The following is a 21904-nucleotide window of genomic DNA, read 5'->3' as shown; positions in this document are numbered from 1 at the left end:
ATGTTGTCTGGGGAGGTTTACTTTTTCACAGATGGAATGAGCTTGCAAATATTCTGGAATCACAAGAGACAGTTTTATCCAGTCCATTAATGTCTTTTACATTATTTTGCTTAGACCCTTCCTATTCTATCCCAAGTAAGATTAATTCAAGAAATAGCTACAGGCCTTAAAATCAAATTTTTCAGCATTTTCACCTTGCTGCGCACACTGATTTTCACACAGCACTGTGTTTTCCCCTGTGTGTCTCTCTCTTCCCTCTCCGATAAGCTTACACTTCACTCCGCCGTGCCCAATACAGGAATCAGAGCAGGGCAATGTTTCTATTCCTGTCTTTGCCACTGACTCACCGTATAGTTTCTTCAGCATTTGCATCTTGCACTTGGATCCTCTGGTGTCTAGGAGGATGAATGTGTCCATGTTTTCTTTAGGATAAGACCATTCATCATGTCTCGCTCTGTGTGGATTCTCATGTTTAATAAGGGCTGAGTCCACACTGCAACCTTCTTCTTATTGGTGAGGACATTAGTAGGGGTTCTGACTTCTACCCAGATGCTTACTTTAATTACAACTGTAGGAAATTAATTTTTCTAGACATCTACCTCTTAGTCAGATTTGACTTCAGCCAACAGCCTCAAAATTTTGAGGTAGGGCACTCGCATAAAAACACGCACACAAACCAGTGTGACCACATCCGCTTCCCTTTATAATACATGCTAAAAAGAGATCTTTGTAGAGCATGATGAGATCCTGGAAACTGGAGCTACACAGAGACACTGAAACCAGTTGTTTTTATAAGGATAATGCTAGCTACCTTCAGCTGCAGAGCCTTGTAGCACTACTAACTGCTGAATACGCCAGCATTGCTCTTTCCTTTTCAAGTGCTATATTGCCCTAATTCCGTCTGCTGTCCCATTTACAATTCTTCACAAATATATTCTGTTCTTCAGGGTCATTTTACTGACTGTTAAATAAATGTATTGAGTAAAATTAGCAAGTGTGTAGATAATTCTTAGAAGTTTTTACAAATGTAGTCCTTAGTATTGGAATGAAAATCAGAGACCTACTGTGGTTTGCAGATATTGGCAAAATCCACGTACGTGGAACTACAGATGTTTCCAAATAAGACAAGGTGTGGAGCTGGCTCTTACATTACAGCCTGTGTCGTTTTAACAGCTACTAGTCTTTTTAACAAAGTATACATTTTACCAGAGAAGATTCTAGCTAAACTGTTTGAATTATTAGTTAGTCTTATGGACAAACACATTAACAAGAAACACATTCCAATTTTCAGTAGGAATAACACAGTGGGCTGCGTTATGAAGACTGTGGTCTCCAAGGCACAAAGCAACTAGGATCTTAAAAAACATGACCAAATGTTAACAATCTGTTATGAACTGATACAATCCAGCTAGTTTATCTTAAATATGCTGATTTTTACAGGCTAAACTGACAGCTTAGCTGTTCAAAAAATTTCCAGTCTCTCTTCTAATTACCAAGACTATCATAACAGTACAATGGAAATCAGATACTTACTGGCTTGAAAATTATTTGTGTTGGCACTAGTGGATGAAGTCATTTTAATTAGGAGGCAAAAAGAAAATATAAAACACCTCATCTAAAAATAAATACCTGTTTGCTACGTTAATTAATTACACGAGTTGATATTTTGTGTTCACATCCCAGTCTCTTTTTTTCTCATGACAGGATTACCATATAAGTCCTTCCAAAATAAAGGATTATGCCCTATTTGCATCAGGATACTTTATTGTAAGCAAGCTGTAAATATATGCAAGACGTTTATATGACAACACGGGTATAATTATAACAGCAAATGAAAAATTACTGAAATACATCAGAAAACACCTTAGGCTGAAAAATACGGAGGCAGGTTTCGGGCGCTTGTGTCTGAGGAAACGCATGAACCACCTTCTGCCAAAATGCAACAAATCCAAACCAGAGGCGTCTTAGGTTTCCATGCTTTTGGTGTCTTCACACAGGATTTCAATTCGAAACGAAAAAAATAAACAGCAAAATGCTGTTTTGGTGAAACCACAGCTTCTAATACCCAGATTGGATAGCCTTCTCAGTGGAAACTGATGCGGTGCTGTCGTGAGCTTTAAGAAAACTGAAATTTGATCGTTGTCCCCAAAAGGAGGAGATACTGGGGAAGCGCCTGATCCTCGTCCCTGACACCGAAGGGCAGACGGACGCGGGGCTCTGCCCAGGGCTGTGCTGCGGGGAAATCTCCCTCCGGCCACTGACGAGGGTCGCTGGATCCCGGGGACTTCCCACGCCATTCATCCCCCCTCCGTCCGGCGGTGGGCTGTCCCCTCCGCTGCGCCTGGGAACCGGGGCGGCAGCCGCCGCCGTGCGGCACAGCGGGGCCGTCCGAGCCGCTGCTCCGCCGCCCCAGCGCTCCGGGCGGGCACCGCGGCTCTCCCCCCCGCCGCCTTCCCCCGCTCCGCACCCGGGCCGGTCCCCTCCTCGGGCCGGGAGGAGCCGCGGCGAGGGCGGCCCCGAGCAGCCGTCGCGGTGAGTAGCTCCGAGGCAACCCGCGGGGGAAACTGAGGCAGGCGGCGGACAGAGATGCTCCCGCCGGCGGCCGCCCTCCCAGCCCCGGACGGCGCCGGCTGCCAGCGGTCCCGCCGCCCCCTCGGGGGGCGTCCCGCCGGCGGGAGCGGCCGGAGGGGCCCCGGGGAGCGCCCCCGATGGGGAGCGCGGTGGCGGGGGGCGGCCCGCGGGCACTGCGGGCCCTCACCGGGTGCCTGCTGGGCGCCCTGGTGCTGAGCACGCTGGTGGGCAACGCGCTGGTGTGCCTGGCCGTCCTGCGCTTCCGACACCTGCGCGCCAAGGTCACCAACTGGTTCGTGCTGTCGCTGGCCGTCTCGGACCTCTGCGTGGCCCTCCTGGTGATGCCCTGGAAAGCGGTCACTGAGGTGGCCGGTGGCTCCTGGCTCTTTGGCAGCCGCTTTTGTGACACCTGGGTGGCCTTCGACATCATGTGCTCCACCGCTTCCATCCTCCACCTCTGCATCATCAGCCTGGACCGGTACTGGGCCATCGCCAGCCCCTTTCGCTACGAGCGCAGGATGACACAACGCCTTGCGTGCACCATGATAGCTGTGGCCTGGGCCCTCTCCATCCTCATCTCCTTTGTCCCAGTGCAGCTACACTGGCACAAAGCCAAGGATGTGAGATATCCAAGCTCCTGGCTGCCTGGGACACCCCGCTGTGATGTCAGCCTGAACCGCACCTACGCCATCACCTCCTCCCTTATCAGCTTCTACATCCCTGTGGCCATCATGATCATCACCTATACCAGGATCTACCGAATTGCCCAGGCCCAGATCCGCCGCATCTCCACCCTTGAGCGAGCAGGGGGGCAGTGGCCAGCTCATGGCAAGGAGCCCACCTCCTCTTTGCGGAGTTCCCTGCGCAAGGAGACCAAGGTGCTGCAGACCCTCTCTATCATAATGGGAGTCTTCGTTTGCTGCTGGCTGCCCTTCTTCCTGCTCAACTGCCTGCTGCCTTTCTGCCGGGAGAGTGACCATGAAGGACAGTCACCCTGCATTGGCCAAACCACCTTCAACATCTTTGTGTGGTTTGGCTGGGCCAACTCTTCGGTGAATCCAGTGATCTACGCTTTCAACGCAGACTTCAGGCGGGCTTTCAGCAACCTGCTGGGCTGCCGGTGCTTCTGCTGTGGCACACCCAGATCCACTGTGGAGAGGGTCAACTTCAGCAATGAGCTGGTTTCCTATCACCATGACACCACCTGCCAGAAGGAAGGAGCTGCCTCATCGTCAGTGCCCCCCCCTGCCATCACTGCCTGGGTGCAGCCCGTACCCCATGCCATAAGCCTTCAGGGCGAGGACAGCAGTGAGGAGATGTCTATGGAGAAGAGGCCTGTGGCTTCTCAGACACAGGCTTCCCCCGGCATCAGCCCCAAGAGTCGTCAGGTACCAGCCATTTTGCAATTTGATTGCGAGGCAGAGCTCTCCCTGGAAACTATTACCCCCTGTACGGGGCTTGGTCGGTGCGAGGGACCCCATCACCCCATTCCAGAGGGATAAGTGCTTGCGCAGTTCTCGCACACAGCCATCCCACGGGGAAAGGTCACTCTGCCCGCACATGGGATACATCTGTCTCCCAGCAAACAAAGTCCCATCCCAGAGGGATGGGGACCTGCTGCTCTTACCCCAGAGGGGTGACGGGTGTATGAAGTCCACCCCAAAAGCATATAGCAACCACACACTAACTGCTTCCCACGGCCACCTTTGCCCCTTACTCTCTTTCACAGTCAGTGGACATTTCCCGTGCGTTTGTTCACCCCCAAGCTTCAATCAAACCTGTGATATTTATTGAGAATAGTGAGATAATTAGATCAAAATAAAAACAACTCATAGTTTGAGACTCTATAATAGATAAATAATATGTATATAAATTAATCTTAGATTTAGCTTCATTGCTAAAACCCATGTTTTCCCCCTCTCATGTTTTCACATCATACCTGTGCATAGTTCTGGTCTTAAAGGTTTGTGTTTATTTCTGTGTTTATTTCAAAGCTGCCTGTCTGGATTTACACATCTGAATCTGTGTTTAGGCTCTTAAATAAAAATTGCTGTGTTAAAACATCGCTATCTCATGTTGAGTCAAAAGACTGCCCAAAACCTTGGAAAATTAAGTTGCTTTTGTGTCGGACCCCAGACACAGGTTCAGGTGCCAAACTTTGGTATCCAGGCTTAATGATACTGAGCTAGGATCTTCCTCACCCTCAAATGTTGGAAAATGTAGGATTGTATTAGGCTGAAGTTACAGCTGGATGGTGTTTGAGAACTAACACTCCAACTCCAGAGTGAGTTAAGAGCTGCTATCGGCTGAGGCAGCTGCAATCCTTCTTTCTCCTACTAGTTCAGGCAGCTGATCCTTCCAGAAAGCAAACTGGTCCACAAAATAAAAAGTCACCAGGTCATCTCTCTGAACCCATTTCGTTACTTGTAGAATGAACAGCAGCAAAATGCAGAGCAAATGGGTGCGGGAAGGCTTGCAGGAGATAAAATTCTGGGGGAACTTGACAATCATTTCTGTATGCGTAAAAGGGTTCAGCAGACAATAAGGGAATACAGCAGCACCACAACTGTCCACCACTTAGGAGTTCTACTGCTGACCGTTTAATACTGTGCTCCACTAACCACCATCATTACCCCATTTTTCCGTCCTTCACCTCTGATTGAGTTGATTGACCTTGATTCATCTAAGGAAGACGATGAAGATGCAACTGTCCAGAAAGAGACATCAAGAATGCTTACACTGCAGGAGTTTTCTTGGACATTTGGTCTTATAGATGGCACAGCTGATACCTTTCAGAACAGTGATCCATGCTGAAAAGCCAGCTGCTGGAAGAGCCAGACTCTCCTCCCAGTGATCCTGCTCCCTGTGAATTTAGGTCGTGTGTAGTTAAGTCCCTATATGCATTTCCCTCCATCACAGTAATTCTTGTAAGAAACACTGCTTTTGCTATCCTGCTCTTTTCAGGAATGTGTCCTTCATGAATAGCCGTGTGTGACTGTAATCTGTTCTTCATGGCCAAGACTGGCAGGACAAGACGTAATGGGCTTAACTGTAAGAAAGACCAAGGTGAGACTTTGGAAAGACTTCCTAAGAATAAGGATAATTAAGCACTGGAGCAGATTGCCTAGGGAGGTTATGACATCTCTCTCAGTAAAAGTCTTTAAGATGATATTGCTAAACATCTGTCAGAGAGGACATTGGCAGCGTTAATCCTGTCTTGGGGCAGAGGCACAGTGTAATGGTGTCTTGGGATCTTTTCTAGTCCTGCTTCACTATGACAACACAACTCCTTAAGCACTGAGCTTAAGATGTTTGATTTTTTTTTTTTTTTTTTAATGCAATGATCCTTAGCTATTTTATTGAACGCAAAAAAGCATACAGATAAGAACTTTAGGATCCCATTGGCGTATTTCCCTTCTCTTAGTGATTACCCGTTTTTCTTAGCATTTAGCAGCTATGATTCCGCATGCCTTGTGCCTCATCTGGAGTGCAACCCTCAAGTAAACCTCGTATTTCCTTAGAAGAGATACAAGATCTGTGGGTTTTGTTTTGATTCCCTTTGATTATTTTCTAGGTTATCATAAGTGAACTGTATATGTAATCAGATGCTAAAGGGTCAATCAACTTGTGAGATTTTCCTTGCTACATTTCTTCCTTCTTACATAAACCAGAAACACGTATTGTAAGAGTGTCAGCATCTTTTATCTTCTCCAAAACCCTCAAATTATATCTTAGAGCTGCGAGAGAGTTCTCATCTCACCCCCTCCACACTAAAACCCATGCCAGGGAGATACAGGCACACCTGATAAGACGCTATCCTGCAGCGTGACTCCCTTGCTGCCTCCCACTTCTGTTTCTGTTGCAAGATCTTCAGCTGGTTCCATCCCTCAGAGAGTCAACTCTCCCTGCCCACACACATCTCCCTTCTCGTGGGCAGGCAGTCTTCTGGCAGTCAAGGCCACACATGAAATTATTATGCACAGGAGCTTTTTTTTTTTTTTTAAGTGTGTGTACAGTCTCATTATTAGTGATAATATTGGAAGAGAAAGATTTACCTTCTCACAAGGTTTGCCATGCCTATGGGAGATGTCTTGCCCAGGAAGTAGCCTGGACTTAATACACAGAGTGATGGAAACTTAGTGTACGACAGAGTGGGTGGCAGAAATTAAGCAATGAATATATTTGAATAACATTTTCTCTTAAGAATAAGCCGAAATGCATGGTAGCTTTGATTTATGAAACCATACTTGTGTTAAGAGCGGAAAAAGCTATTTGTATCAGTGCTTGTGCCTATAGTTTAAATAAGGTGCATTAACAGGTCAGATTGTACCTGAAAATGAATCGATATTTACCTGAAGAAAAAAAAAAAATGTCTTTACTGAAGCATTTTAAAGGGACAATTTAAAATTCCTCTTTGTAAGTGATGACGGAAATAGTTGTTTGTACCTAATTGATAATAGTCATTACTGATGTGCAGATGATAGACGTTACGATAGTTTACAGCTGTAAGGTCCATTGTAGTAAGTGCAGTGTAATGTTCAAGGCTGCAATAAATTTCAGAAATTGTGTGTTATAAACTGTTTATACTCATTTTAAGTGGCATATTACTGAAGGTACTTCATATGAAAGCTACAGTGCATAGCCCTTCAGACTACATCTTCTGCTGTTGCTGATTTAATAACACATAAATATTGATACTGTATGTATTTTTATTTTCCTACACTGCGAAGGCTCCTGAATGTTAAGCATACTACAGACCACGCAGTCCTGTGAACAGTAAGTGAGCAAGATTTATTTTCCCAAGATATTTTTTTAGTGATTAACTGTGATTTCTAATTGACATTTTTCTAATGACAGGACAAGTTGCTACGTTAGATTACACAAAATTCAATTAGCATTGTTAGGTTCAAGTCTGATGAAATATATTGAAATTATTACAAAAAGCCAAAGGTTTACTTCAACAGAAATTAAGAGGCAAAATTATTTTCTACCTACACCATTGCAGTCACCCAAAAGAAATACCTTCCAAAGCAAAACCTTGGTGGTACTTTGTTATCCATTTCTGGGTCAGAACTTTCTTGGCTTGGCAGGACAAAATGAATCACAGATGATGAAGGTATTGTTTTAGGGAGATCTACAGCTATACAAAACCCCACACTTCTAGTAACTCAGACCATCAAATCTACATACTACTGTATGCATTCATCACAATATATGTAAGGTATTTTACAGACTAAAAGCAGTTCACTTCCATGCCTACTAGTTCCACACTTACATACCATTAACATCACAAGGACCTAAAAAATAGCTTTTAAATAGTCTTGGTGTCAAAACGGTCCAACCTCACAGATACCTTATCTAAACACTCTTATTAGCCAATGTCTAAACATTCAAATCAAAACACATTCCAGTTCAGCAAAGTAGGGCTTTACGATGTACACGAAACGTCTTCTCTGTTCAGGCGTATGATTCCCACTCCCTTTCCTTCTGTCAGTCTACAAAGTTCTCAACCAGCTACGCCTCCCGAGAACACTTACTTCTTTCTACTACACAACTGAAATGAATACAAACTTCTTGTGGTCAATTAAAAGCTTACATAGCTGAGCCGACACGACAGCCCTTCTCACTATTACCTTGCACACGAGAAATAGGGACAATGTCTCTGTAGCCTCCTTGAGTGGCTGCCGAGATGCTTATCTAGCTGAGAGCTTTTCCCTGCTGTTCAATTTCTCTGAAATTGCTCATTTGGTTTAAAAGTTAGTCATGGGGGTAAACAGAGACAGATACCTCCATGCATACGTGCATGCCTTCTTAGACAACAGGGTTAAAAAGTAATCAGCATTCTTCAAAGAAAAGGAAATGTGAGGTTCAAGGCAGAGCTCTCTGGAGCTGGAGACACAGCAGGGTGAGGACAAGAACTCCGTCCTCACCAAAGCCCCAGGCTGGTTCCCACACCCCTCTGTGCCAGAGGTGCCAGCAGAGATACCAGGTGACATTTCCACAATCTAAGACCAAATGTACCACCGCCAGCTACACACAGCGCCTTCCTAGCAGGAGGCAACAGTGGGACAGCAAAGATGTACTTGAACACCGCACCGATGCAAAGTGTCTTCTTGCTTTCCAAGCAATACTTTTAAAAGATTAACTACAACACACGTACATCCTTGACGTTGTGCTTACATTTTTGTGTTCTGTTGTTTATTGCTTATCTCTTTGCCTGTCATCTTATTTATGTAGGGCTTTACTTTGCATTACACACAGACTTTCAGAGATCGCCGCTGACTTTCAGAAGCTTGTTATAGCTACAGCACTGCCTCTGCGCGTATCGGTTCCAGGAATGAGAAGGGACTCAAAAAGCACATGCCACGCAGCATGAGAAGATGTAAAGCCTTGGGACAATTCTACAATTCAAACCATAATAACAGAGAAAGACATTCTCAAAGAAATTCCCCATTAGCAAAATCCTAATGAGCAAAACCTAAAAAAATTAGATTTCCTCCCACTCTGCCCCTTCCCTCAGATTAGAAGTCTACCCATATATCCAATCTGCAAGGAAAGTCTTCCACGTTCCCCACCTTCTCTCTCCTTCACCAATGCATGCAGACACGAGGATATTGCAGAGGGAAAGGGTTTCCAGCTCTAACTCTTCCCCTCCTTCCCACATCCCGCTGCTCCATCTTTAAATAATAAGAAAAGCAGAAAAAGAGAAAATCTAAAGGAAACCACCACCAAAATGACAAATGGTTCCACTGTCCAAAGTCTAAGCAGCCACTTCTCAGGGTGGAAACCAGTACAGTCATATGGATGTGCTTTATATTTATATAAGCTTTATATAAGCTTTTGGATTCCTCCACCTGGATGTTTTCAGGAAGGGCAATTCACAAAAGGCTGTGAAAGTTATTTTGGCCTTTTTATATTGTAAAATATATTTCCAAGGCATCAGAGGAGGTAATATTTTTCCAAAATTAGTCTTCCCTCCTCCTCCTTTTTTTTTTCTTGTTAAATTGTTGTAATTTGTTTTGCTAAGTTGAATACAGACTAAATAACAATATGTCAGTCCTTAGAAAGTCCATCCAAATATACGTGCAAATGGAAAATAAATTGAATAGGTTGATTTAGTAACTAGCCCATATAGTTACTATGATAAAGGTAAAAATATTAAATCTCATCCACAAGTTTATAGCTGGGTGTAACTTTAACAAATGCTGAATTCAGTGGAAATATCAATGTAAAGGAAGCAAAGGTCATATAGTTCAACCGTATATATTTTTTTCGTATCCCTCTGATACTAAGCTGATGCTTTAAAATTTCAGTAAAGCTTTAATTTCAGTGAGAAACAGCTGACCTAGGTAGCAAAAAGAGAACTCTGTTACAAAACTCGGTTGCCATAAGCATCTGTTGTTTTGCCTTTGCCAAAATCATGCCTCTTGTGTTGGATTTCAGATGATGCACCCACGCACACCATATTAAGTATATTTCAATCAGTTGAATATTTGTCAGTAAAAATTTGTGTGTGAAAAATTCTCTGTTCTTCATAAACTGTTTTCTTCCCCTCACCTGGGGGCTGAAGTGCCTTTCTGGATGTCAAGCACTATCCGTCCAGTCCCCCTGGACCCTGATGTACTTAAGTCTCTTCATCACCATGGTTACAGCCTCCCACCACATAACTCTTAACTTTATTTATCTCATTGTTATAATTTAACTCGCTTTCCTGAATCCTCTCCCCTTTCCTGCTGCAGAGGGACATACAGCAGGGCGCATCCCTCGGGTATGGGCTACTCCTCAATTTCCTGCTCAAGAACCGATTCGCGTTTACACCAAAGGCGGGCACAAAGGTGCGCACCAAGACGACTTGTTGGAGTTATGAATTTTTCTAGCATATTTGGCTTGAGAAAAAAAACCACCTTATGATAATCCTTATGACCTGGGCTTGTTAACCCTCACCAGTCCCTGCCTGTGTCTGATCAGACAATCATTTTAGAAAACCCGGGGCTTGTGCCTGCATTTCACATTTTGCTAAGTTAACTAGTTACAGGATAGGAAAACCGCCTCGCAGGGGAACCACTGGCAGCAATAGAGTGTGGACATGTATGCAGGATCTTTACATGTGCATAGCATGAAGTGAATGAAGATGCTGGGGAAAGTGTAGGTTTATCTTCATCAACCAGAGGAGCAGAATTTCATCTCGAGCCAGATTTATTTTAGTTTAGGTAGTGAGAAGACATTTCCATTTGTAAAATTTGCAGAAACCGTTGCTAGGTTCCCCTTTTTCTTTAAAGATCATTTTCATAGAGTTTTCTGCAGTTTAACATTTTAATATATTTTTAAAACTAATTAAATTCATCTTTGCACCCACCCTCAGTGAGAATGCATCAGTTCATTTTACTCCCTTCGTATTTAGATCTGAAGTGGCTGCGTGGAGCTTATATACACTATTTCATGGGCTCAAATCCTGTGATGACTTCTGCATGGAAGGTAACTAATTACATGTGAGCAAGTTGTCTCAGCTTCCATTGCAGTCAATAGGGATCTAGAGCAAACAGTCCAATGTGTGTAGAGGGATTTATTGGAGCAGGTGAAGATACCTGCTTTAGGATGAGAGGAAAAACTCCCTAGACCCTGACTAGAGGAAGGGGGGAAAAAAACCCCAGTGATGCAGGATAGCAACAGACAGGAGATAACATGATAAAGTTATGAAGTTAAACTAGTTGCATTTTTTGCTGTTGGTAACAAAGCTCAATCAGTTAGAGATTATACTAAAAACCTGACAAGAAGTAATGGTCTTTACTGTCTACACAGAGCTGGATTTGCTCTTTTGTTTGATGATCGGTCCAAAAAGTCTAACGTCCCATTTAGATTTCAGGAAATGGATGAAACCCAAAGTGATAAGAACTATCAGTTTTCCAGAGTAGTTTAAATAAATGAATGCATAAAATAACACAGAGCATGGAGTGTTTACTAATGCCTAAATCAGTAATATGGTCATCAGAAGCAGCATCACGGCAAATGTTCTTGATGCACATTTGTTAACAGAGGAATGGAAGTATATAACAGAGCTGAGTTTCAAGGCAGCAAACTGGTAATTAGACATTTTGCCTCTTATGTTTTGTACTATAGCAGAATATTAGTGCTGACAAACTTCATTGTGGCAATAAATTGATTGATAGTGGTAATTAATAACCAGAATTTTCACTCTAAGCATGCTTATCCTGTAGTACCAGTGCCCCCAAGCCATGAATTACAGTAGCTGATACCTCCTTGGTGTGCTGGCAGCCTTTGGTCTAAAGCTCTTCAAGAGCTTAAAAGAAAACATCTGCACCATTGTAACCCAGAAGGCCCTCTGCTACAGTCACTCCTGCTGTTAGGCCTTTCACAACCGCAGCAATGGTCAACGGAAAATCTCAAAAAAAGGAAAGACTTTGCCCATATTCTCAAAAGCCTGTCCCTTTCCCAGGGTGCTGGCACCTGGGGACAGTGGCTGTTCCACATGAAGAGGACATCCTCGAGGCGCTCTGCTGGTGTCCTTTCAGGCAGCATTATGGCTGCGTTATTTCTGGCACCGTCTGTTCCTGCTACCGCGGCTCTTCAGGGAACAGCGTGGTGCGGGAAATTGGGGTGCTGGCCCTGTGACTGCCCCTTCTTTTGCTGTGTGACTGACCGTGCCATCCCACTGTCTTCTCCACAATGGCCAGGAAGCAGCTTGGGAGAGGAGAATCCTTCAGAAACCAAATCATTGGGTAAGTGGCATGAACAGCAAAAGCCACGTTTGCTCTTACATTTATGCAGATGTTCTTCCAGTGTGATGTTCTCCTTTCAAACAGGTTTTAGAAGGTAATAGTGATCACTTTTGCTTTTGTTTACTTTCCCACTTTTCATTTCCAGCTGCATATTGTGAGGTCCCCCGTTTTGTCTTAGCACTTTGGCGGTGACCACAGGTATTGCCCACAGGGCCAGTCCGGCCACCTAGGCTACCTTTTAACCCAGCCTAACAGCATTTGACTCGTAGGAAGACTCTTTTTGAAAACAAAGGCAATTTTTTATTGCTGGAGCTGCAGTAAGTGTTCTGCACCACTGCTGCATTTCAAGAACCTTTTAAGGTTAGATTTTAACAGGTATTAAGATAGTTCTCAAGATAGCTGCCTAAATGACTTCGCAAAAGGCGAGCGTACAAGGCACAAGAAAGCATAACGCACAGAGCAACTATTACTGGGGACAAGCGGGTGTTTTGGGGACACAACAGCTTATGGCAGGCTTCTTTCAAAAAGGGGCTAGATTTTCACTGTACTGCTGACAGCTTGTGCTACTGACGGAGCATAAAGTAACTTTAAAGATGTTTGTAGTGGAAGCCATTTCCTTGAGGCGGGGTAAAAAGTTGCTACGGTGACCCTCAGAGGCACTATCTCAGCACATCTGGGGGCAGCCCAGGGACAAGGGAGCAGAGATAAAGCGTAATGCCTTTTGTGCTGCACTGATACCTGACAATTCAAATAAACTGATTTTATTTGAAGCACAGGTCACTGTGCTCACTACTACTGTCACATTTGCTTCCAGATAACGCGCAATAGCTGTTTATCTGAGTATGCTTTTTTTTTTTAATAGAAGCAACATCTTATTTTGCTTCTGAATAATCCCCTCTGTGAATTTAAGCCTAAGTCTCAGAGACAAGCAAGCTGGACAGGCAAAAAATTTGAATTTTAAATGTCTTGTTGAGCTTCAGTTGTTGTTTAGTATGTCTTACTTTATAAAGCTGAAATGTGTAATTTTGGGGTGGCACAAGCTGAGTTCAAACAATGCCTCAAGTCATATGCTTCCAAGTATATTTTTTTTCTCCCTAGGTGTTGCTACATCATGCCCGCTCCCCTGCAATCCAGACAAAAGAGTCATCCCTGGGAAAAACACTGACGGAAGATGAGGGAAATCTACAGACACTAAAAAAAAAGAACTAACCTTGAAGGCAGAACAGCAACACAGGGGAAAATTTTCACGTAGTTTAATACCACTGAGTATTGACGCTAATATTTCTGTATTACTGAGAGAAAGAATACATTTTTTTTTTCATATGCTGTGAGAGTACACATGGGCTTGCACAGCCTGTGTATTTCTGCCCCATAAAAAACACTTTCATTTATAGGGCAGGGCCAACTTCATCATTTGCTAGTATCTAATACACCAACATTCTCCTCACTACCTCAGATCTTTAGATAAAACCACAGTATAAACAAAACTAACCACACCATTCTATACAGTTACTAAGTTGGGTTTTTTGGGGGGAAACCCGTCCACCTTTTAGGTAAGTGACATCTCTCATAACTATCTCTTAACAGTTATTCTTTCTTGTAATCGTCTACATATCAGCTCACATCACGGAAAAGCAAAATCCAGCCTTCAGTTTGTGAAGAGTTTGGTAAAAGAATTAAGCTCTGAATAAACTGAGCGTCTGAACAAGTTGGGTGTCTGAACTTGCTCCAGTCTCAGGTGAGGTACTTTATTGTGATTATATACAGAAAGCATTATCCATGTTACATTTTTCCTTTGAAAAAAATATATTATTTCTATTATGTTTTATTAAATAAAATTAAGCCTACCAGGTAGTTTTGCTGTATGGTTAATACATTTGCCGTTTAGGTTTTCTGGAATTATAACTGGTAGATGGGACCTTTTGTTATAGAAAACATCATTGTTTTTTAAAACTTGTATTTCAATATATGGTTTTGAAATTTTCTACTCAAACTACAAGACATTTAATCTATTTTAAAGAGTGCTGGTTTTTGTTTACAACTTGGTTGTCAAGTAATTATAATTTTTGTTTCCCTTTGGAAGACCTCTGCAAGTACATTTTGTTAATAAACCCCTCACAACTTCCATTTTCAGAACGCGAAATTTCCTCTCATCTCACAAAAAGAAGAAAACCAAGAAGCAATCCCAGCCCTCTCTCGGTGATCTCTACAGCACATTTCCTCCCACACGTGGCGAATGGGGAGCTCATGCTGCAGCACCAGGTTTTACATCGCCAGCCGTCTGCCATCCTCACGCTACGCCTGCTGCTTCGGGAATAAAATGCTCTCTCACACCATCTGATACAAACATTCTCTGGTAAGGTTTTAATAGCCGGTCTCCTGCATCATTTTAGCTTTTTCCTCCCTTTCTACTCTTTAGCTACTCTTCTCACTTAAGTGATGAAATAAGACTTTCATAGCGCGTTGGTCACCTCCACCACGTTGTGAAAGACTGCAAAGAAATAGTCTCAAGATGTATTTCTTGAGTTGATTTTAAAACTTCGCATTTTCTATAAATGTTCAGATTAAATGTTAGGTTTTCCCCCCTCCTTCTGTCTATGTCTAAAACAAGTGGCCAAGGTCAATTTAAAAGGCAATCAATTTTCATTCTACAACACTTGCATGGTTTTTGAATTACACGGTGTAGGCCTGTATGCATGTTGCAATGGAGGAATATATTTTCTGCATCCTTAAATCAGCTGCAGGATGACCAGCTGTAAGTTCTATGAAAGGAAATGGCCTTTTTTTGGGTATTCTAATGAAACCCTCTGTTTAGTAGTACTCGAAATCAATTCTTTCCGTGATTCCCTTCACTATTAGAGAGCAGAGGCTGATTTATTTTGAGCCAGCTTAAAAAACGGGAAAGGCAAAGCTGAAGTTCAGCCTTTCACAAGACTTAAAGTTTTGATCAGCTGATCGAAAAGCCTGGAGCGGTAGGGGTGTCTTAGCAGCTCCCACACCAAGCTCAACAAGGGGCATTGTCAATGACGGGGTCAGTCCATTAATTATACAGTGAAGAATGAAGGTAGGAAATAGTGGTCATGTGGGTTCTCTGAAGGAGACAACAATGACTCTTTGACAAACGTTTGAGAAACAGAAATGAAAAAGCTTCATAAGTTTGCTTATGAAGGTAAAGAATAAGCACGGTAACATTTACATGACTAGAAAAGATGCATTCTCACAGGGGAAGGCGGTTTACAGAAGAAAACGCTTAATAGTTGGCATTTTAAATAAGAATAATTACATGCTTAGGAAAATGAGCATGTAGTTATGCATCTCTAATCAGAAATACAGAAGTTGAGAATATACAAGTCAAAGTACGAAAGGAATATACACATGGTGTGAGGAACAAAGCGATTCCTATGGAGCAATGGAACCCCCACCAAAAACTCAAATCACGGAGACTTCCTGAACTCCAGCGTGAAAAGCACAGCACTGGAGAACACAAGGCAAATGACTCAGACCACCTCGTGAAAGAAAAACCTTCAGGGAACGCAAGACAGAAAAGATTGTGGAAACATATGTGGAACAGCTTTTGTTAAAGCAGATGAACTGAGGAAAAACCGTATTCTGAGATGATTCTGAAGCGCCCTGCGATGGCCTGGCTTCCAACAGAGCATTCAGCAGCAGCATGATCTGTTGACTGAAAGATGGGCATATGGCTGACTTTAAACAGACTCTGCAGCCTAAGAAATTGACTTGCAAGTCTTTTAATCTCTGGTTAATACTAAGCATTTTATTTAACTTTTCTATCATTTTGCAAAAAGCTTTTGAATTCTTTTGAATGAAAGATTTCGTCGAACTTCATTGGAACTTTATTGGCAGGGAAGGGAAGAACAAGCACACAAACACGCCAAAAAACCCTGACCCTGGAGAAGCGCTTAAATAGGATCTAGAAGACACTTAAAAGGAAAATGTGAGCAAGGAAATTCTTGTTTCACTTTGTTCCTTCAATACTTTTATGAACACAACACAAACCCCAGAATTTCAGCTATCTGCAGGTTAAAGGTGCTAATAATATATTAACCGGTAAATAATTTTACAGAACTCTTTTCAGTTGTGATGCTTATTTGTCGTCTTATGATGGAAGGAGGAAAATACTTCACGACTTTGCCTTGCAGTGCTCTAGCTCAGAGTGAGGGGCCATGTCATTGCATTCAGAAGATCCTCCAGCATAACTGGACGTGAAGCATTAGACACCTCCACCAGTAAATACATGATACCCTTTAGGGACTGAACTTCTGAGGTGCCCAACACAGATGAATGGGACAGTTGGGCACCTTCCCAGTGTAAGGGAATATTTTACTCTTCTTCATGACCAAATTGCCCTGAGCAACTGAGAAGTCGTTCTCCTATCTCCTGTCTATCTCCTTGTAGATGATGCTTATTGCCACATTAAATATGCTTTAATTCTCTTGAGTCAGTAACAAGAAATCAAATAAACAATAGCTCAAACAAGTAGGTTAAACACAGCTATGCTCATGTTGCGTATTTAGAACAATTAAGGTTTATGAAGCATCAATTTTCTTTACCTACTTCTCTGAAAAGGAGCCGATACTGACAGGGCTGGAGACTGTAGATACTTTCCACTTGTAAAGCAAAAGTATTCTTCCAATCATTAGCAAAGGTTGCTGCAATCCTAGGGGCTAAAGTAAGAGGAATAAGTTTGATTCTTCATAGTGATTGGAGCTTTCATAACAACCCAAATGCTTAGCTCGAATTTTCAAAGCTCAAAACCCTGAAGTCAAAGCCCTGACCAGTTCTGTGCACAGCATCTTCAATGTGGGTGAAGTGGCCTATAAACAGAACATAGGGCTTTCAGTTCAGAGTTAAAATTTAACAGCATAATTTATTCATTGGCCAATGAAAAGTGTGATTAAAGTTATGGTCTGAACTTCTGAAACAGAAAGATGCATGAGAAGGAGACAGCTTTAAGCAATGATCGATTTTTTTACTGTTGCCATATTTGCCTTCTTAGTTTTTTTCTTCTTTAGGTTAACAAGCCCACCGCTTCAACTGTTTCATCATAAATCAAGTTCTCTAGGTCTGTGACCTCCTCATTGCTGTTCTGCAGACTCAGTCCAGCAGATCTTGATCTTTCTTGAAGAGCAATGCTTAAAACTGGATACGATGCCCCAGTCAAAGCCTGGCATCAGCCCATGCATTACTTCTTGTGTCTTATCCTTGTTTATGTGTCTGCCTTTTTTGCAGTTGCATGAAAAATGCTGTCTCACATCCAGTCTGTGATTCACTGTAGCCTTATATGCATTTCTGACAACGTGTCATTTACTCAGCATCCCTCAGCCTGGATTTGTGGAGGTGTTTCAGACCAGTAACTTGCACTTCTCTACATTGAGCTGAATCTCATGGTTTAGACTGTTCCTGTGAGTGTTCATGTTCACTCTGAATTTGGGTTAGAATTTGGATTAGAGTCCAAACTGCAATCTAGCCCAACACAGCTGTAATTCCCTCCGGTTTAGTCCCCTTGCAGGAGTCACACAGTAAGCACACTCTATTTCATTTGCTTACGTGGACGTGCCCATTAACTCCTCTGAGATTTGTTTCAGGCTCTCTGCATAGATCTCCGCCACGGTGAACATTTTGATTAAGTTTTCAAAGATAACCCCATAACTAGCTGAATTCTAGAACTATAAAGGTTATATTCTAAGGCGAGGGGGAAAGAAGTCAAAACCCAGCTACAGCAGCAACACAGACCAACTGGATTATTTTAACGGCAAACAGAACAAAAGGATACAGTGATTTTGGTAAGAATGATCTTTCCCTACTGTCCTGTTTTCATCTGGGATAGAGATAATTTTCTTCCTAGTAGCTGCTGCGTTTTGGATTTAGTATGAGAATAATTGAGATTACAGCTGCAGTGGGACGGGGAAGTTGTGCAGTGCAGAGGGGATGCTGTCGACGAGCACCTACTCATGGATAGCAACAACTAAACCAATACGTATTAAGTAATGCTCATATTAAGGCAGGGACTTTTTCAGCTTCCCATAGAAGCTGAGAGGGAGCATAGACAGGACAAGCCGGCCAAAAGAATATTCTGTACCATAGATGTGCTCAGTATATAAACGGGGGTTGATTGGGAGGCAGGAATCCATGATCGCTGCTCAGGACGGGGTGGGCAATCGATCACAAGGTGGTGAGCAATTGCATTGCATCACAATTTTGTATATTCTTTTACCATTATTATTATTATTTTCTCTTCCATTACTGTTCTATTAAACTGTCTTTATCTCAATCCATAAATCAGGGATTTTTTTTTTTGTTTGTTTTTTTTTGGTTTTTTTTCCACTTTTTCTCCCTCTTGCCTCCCTACAGTGGCAGGGGGGATAATGGCGGGAGGGCAGTGAGTGAACAGCTGCACGGTCCAGGTTGCTGGCTGGGATTAAACCACGACACCCCACACACATATCCCCATCAAAACCAAGAGATAAAATCGTAGCATGTACAGGCAAATTAATATTTATGTAAGTAAATATAGTAAATATAGAAGTAATGAGTATCAAAGACTAAGATCTGCTTTACTGCAAAAGATGAGTCACAACCATGGAGGAAAATGTGTACATAAATATAGGTATGAGGAAAACATGGGGAAGAAGATTAGGGAGGATAAAATTACTATATGGGGAGGCTAGGCAAGTTTCCTTTCTGTTTCATTCTCTTTCCTCAACTCCCCAACATAATAACTTGTATGAGATTTAAAGTAAACCTGACCAAATCAAAATTTTACAGCAAAACATTCATTACAACACAGTAATATTTCCCTCCAAACCTGATATGCTTAAGATAGCTTGCTGTAAAAGCAATCCCACACATATTAGACAACTCCATTTCACATTGCATGAACAATAGCAAGACTGTAGAAAATGGACAGGGATCTCGGTGTAATAATATATAGCAATTACAGGTGGTCAGAACTTAATCTGAAAGCAACTCCAAGGTTTGATGGACTAATTAGCTAAGGCACATGATGTGCCTTATGCTCACTGGAGCCACAGAGGGTCTTAGAAGTCACAATGCAGTTCTTTATAATGCCTCACGGTACCCACAGCCTTAAGTTAGATGCCAAGATTCCTCCTACAGCCCATGGGAAGTCCTCAGCACCCATGAAAGCTATTTACGCACTCCAGCATGCCGAGCACGGAACCATGCACAGCTAACAGTCACCTAAACCCTGTCCTTCAGAGATACTTACGTATGTAACTTCAGGACAGAAGGAGATACTGGCTTCCACTTGAGATTCTTGGTTGTAAACCCTCTCCTATGGTTTATTGCTTAAGCCATTTTATCTCCTTCTCATGACCCTCTCCCCCTGCTGGTCTCCCTTCCCCAACCAACCAAATAGGGAGAGCAGTGTCCCCATGCTCTAAGTATGAAATGCGGCAAGGAAATGTAAGCTCTATCTGAAGATCCTCCCTTCCCCCTGAGTTGGAGGAAGGACTCCAACATCCCACACCTTCTCCAGCAGTTGTTCACTCAGCCTCTGCAGAAGCCTTTCCTTTTTAGGACTTATTGCACAGAAAGATAAGCGAGTCGGTATCAGCGTCTACCCCCCCACCCCCCCTTCAAGTCCCACTGAATATTATTTGTTCAAAATAGAACAGCTCTATGAGGAAAGAGTAGAGGGGTATGGTACCCCCAGGTACCCAGGAGTAACTAAGCTGCTCTTTTGGGATGTTTTGGAGAGCCACTGCTCCAAATCACATCCTTGCTCTGACCCATGAGGGCAGCTGCCCCATGAGCCAGCCTTGGAGGCAAACTAAAGTGTTCTTGGATCCAGCTCAGGCTGCAACTAGTCAAGAGCTGGTGCCTCGCAAAGACATGGGCAGCAATGGGTGGCCTGGGGAAGACAGGGAGGGAGCCACACTTAGCCTGGCCTCAGGCGTTGATCAAATCACATCCTTACCCACATGAAGATTTAGAACAGAAATGCATGTGAAAGCCAATGTCTAAATGTCTGGGTGCAGATGACTCCAAAGGCACCTAGGCACACGTCTTCCTTTGTGGCTGTAGTTACACACACCTCTCCCATGAATATCCTACTAAAAGGACGGGGGATCTTTAAAGAAGTCACTGTAAAGGAGTGATGACACAAGAAGAAATCCTAGCGCAGTTTTCACTGCCCCAACTCAGTCTTCGATACAGCAGCATTCATCTCATGCAAAGAGGGCTCGATTTTAGCTTTGATCTCCCAACACCTCTGCTGCTGTGCCCCATCCCGGGCAGTGGCTGTCACCAGGTGTCCCCCGCACAGGGGCTATCTGCCGCTGGCTCAGCGCTGCCTGCCTTGGGGCAGCTGCGGCACCACTACAGCCTTGCACCCGCGATAGCACGGTCTGGGTAGTATCTTCACAGCAATGGAAATACAGGGTATAAATATTCATGGCGGATGTGAGTGTACATATATATAGAGAGCGAGCTCAGTAATATTCTGTCCAGAAGTTTGTGACAGCTCAGCCTGGAGCTCCCCTGCAAGCCCCTCGGGGTAGGAACGTCCCTGCCGTGTGGTGCTGGGCTGAGCAGGGACTCGCTCTGCTGCCCATCTGCTGCTGCGGGGACAGCGGGGACCTGCTGGGGACTCGCGGGCTTGTTTTCTATCTCCATAAGAGGGCGAGAATGCCAAGTAGTTTGGAACAAACATGCAAAATACATCATCACCCATGAAACTGAAGCGCGTGTGGATTTTCAGAGCCTAATTCCCACCAGAGGTTTCCAAAACTGGTGTCTGATCTCCCACCCCTAAACGTGCAGTAACACAAAGATCCCATCCGCATTCTCTTGAAACTTCGGGCATTTTTTTTTTTTTTGTAAAAACACATCCTCCCTATATAGAAGCCTGTCTCCGCAAAAATAACCATCCCAGAACAACCCACACTGGTATTTTACTTCCGAAATGGGATTCCCTTTTTGTGATTCAACTCCCATCAACTTCAAAGGAAAACAAATAAATCAATTCCCGTCCGCCCGAACCCTCCCGAGGAGAGGCTCCGCACAGCCGCTGCTGCCCGGCTCGGCACCGGGACCCCGCTCCCGCGGCCACCTCCCAGGGGCGCCGCAGCCCCGGGATGGTTTTGCGGTACCGGCGTGCGGTTTCCTCGAACAAAAAGGGCGTGTGCGCGTATGTCGGGGAACTCCTCACAAGCCGGTGCGGTCGGGGCACAGAGCTCCCCGCGTGTCCCCGCGCTGTCCCCCCGCGGGCGGCAGGCCGGGGAGGGGCGTCGGCGGGGGCAGCCCCCGGCCATTGATAACCCCCGTCCACGCCGCCGGGGAGCGCAGACCGCCGCGCACCCGGTGCCCGGGCACCTCCACCCACCCCACAGCGCGCCGTGAGTGGCCCCGCAACAGAGCGGAAAATACTGGGGGGGGGGGCATTGGGGGGAAAGCGGGCTCGGGAGGAAGCGAGGGGGCTTTAGGGGAGCTGTTTGCCGGGAGCAGGCTCCGGCTGCCGCTCGCTGCTTGGATGCCGCAGCCGGCGGGTGCGGGTCCCGGCTCACGTTGCCCCGGGGTTACGGTTTCCCGCTGGGGTGGTCCCGGGGCCCCGC

The 21904-nt window shown here is 44.2% G+C and overlaps 1 protein-coding gene across 1 annotated transcript; it reads left to right on the top strand.

Moving 5' to 3' along the window:
• The first annotated feature begins 2708 nt into the window (after positions 1-2708).
• On the top strand, positions 2709-4073 carry LOC128911468 (D(1) dopamine receptor-like). The gene has a single exon (XM_054206422.1). The coding sequence runs from the start codon at positions 2709-2711 to the stop codon at positions 4071-4073; it is 1365 nt and encodes a 454-aa protein (XP_054062397.1).
• The last annotated feature ends 17831 nt before the right edge of the window (positions 4074-21904 follow it).

This window comes from Rissa tridactyla, chromosome 6 (genome assembly GCF_028500815.1).
Source record: "Rissa tridactyla isolate bRisTri1 chromosome 6, bRisTri1.patW.cur.20221130, whole genome shotgun sequence".
NCBI classification, from domain to species: Eukaryota; Metazoa; Chordata; class Aves; order Charadriiformes; family Laridae; genus Rissa; species Rissa tridactyla.
The sequence above is the reverse complement of the archived record's forward strand: the minus strand, read 5'-3'. Positions and strand labels throughout refer to the sequence as shown.

What these genes read in the sequence shown, in the direction of transcription:
- LOC128911468 (XM_054206422.1), top strand. Translation starts at nt 2,709, where the DNA reads ATGGGGAGCGCGGTGGCGGGGGGCGGCCCGCGGGCACTGCGGGCCCTC.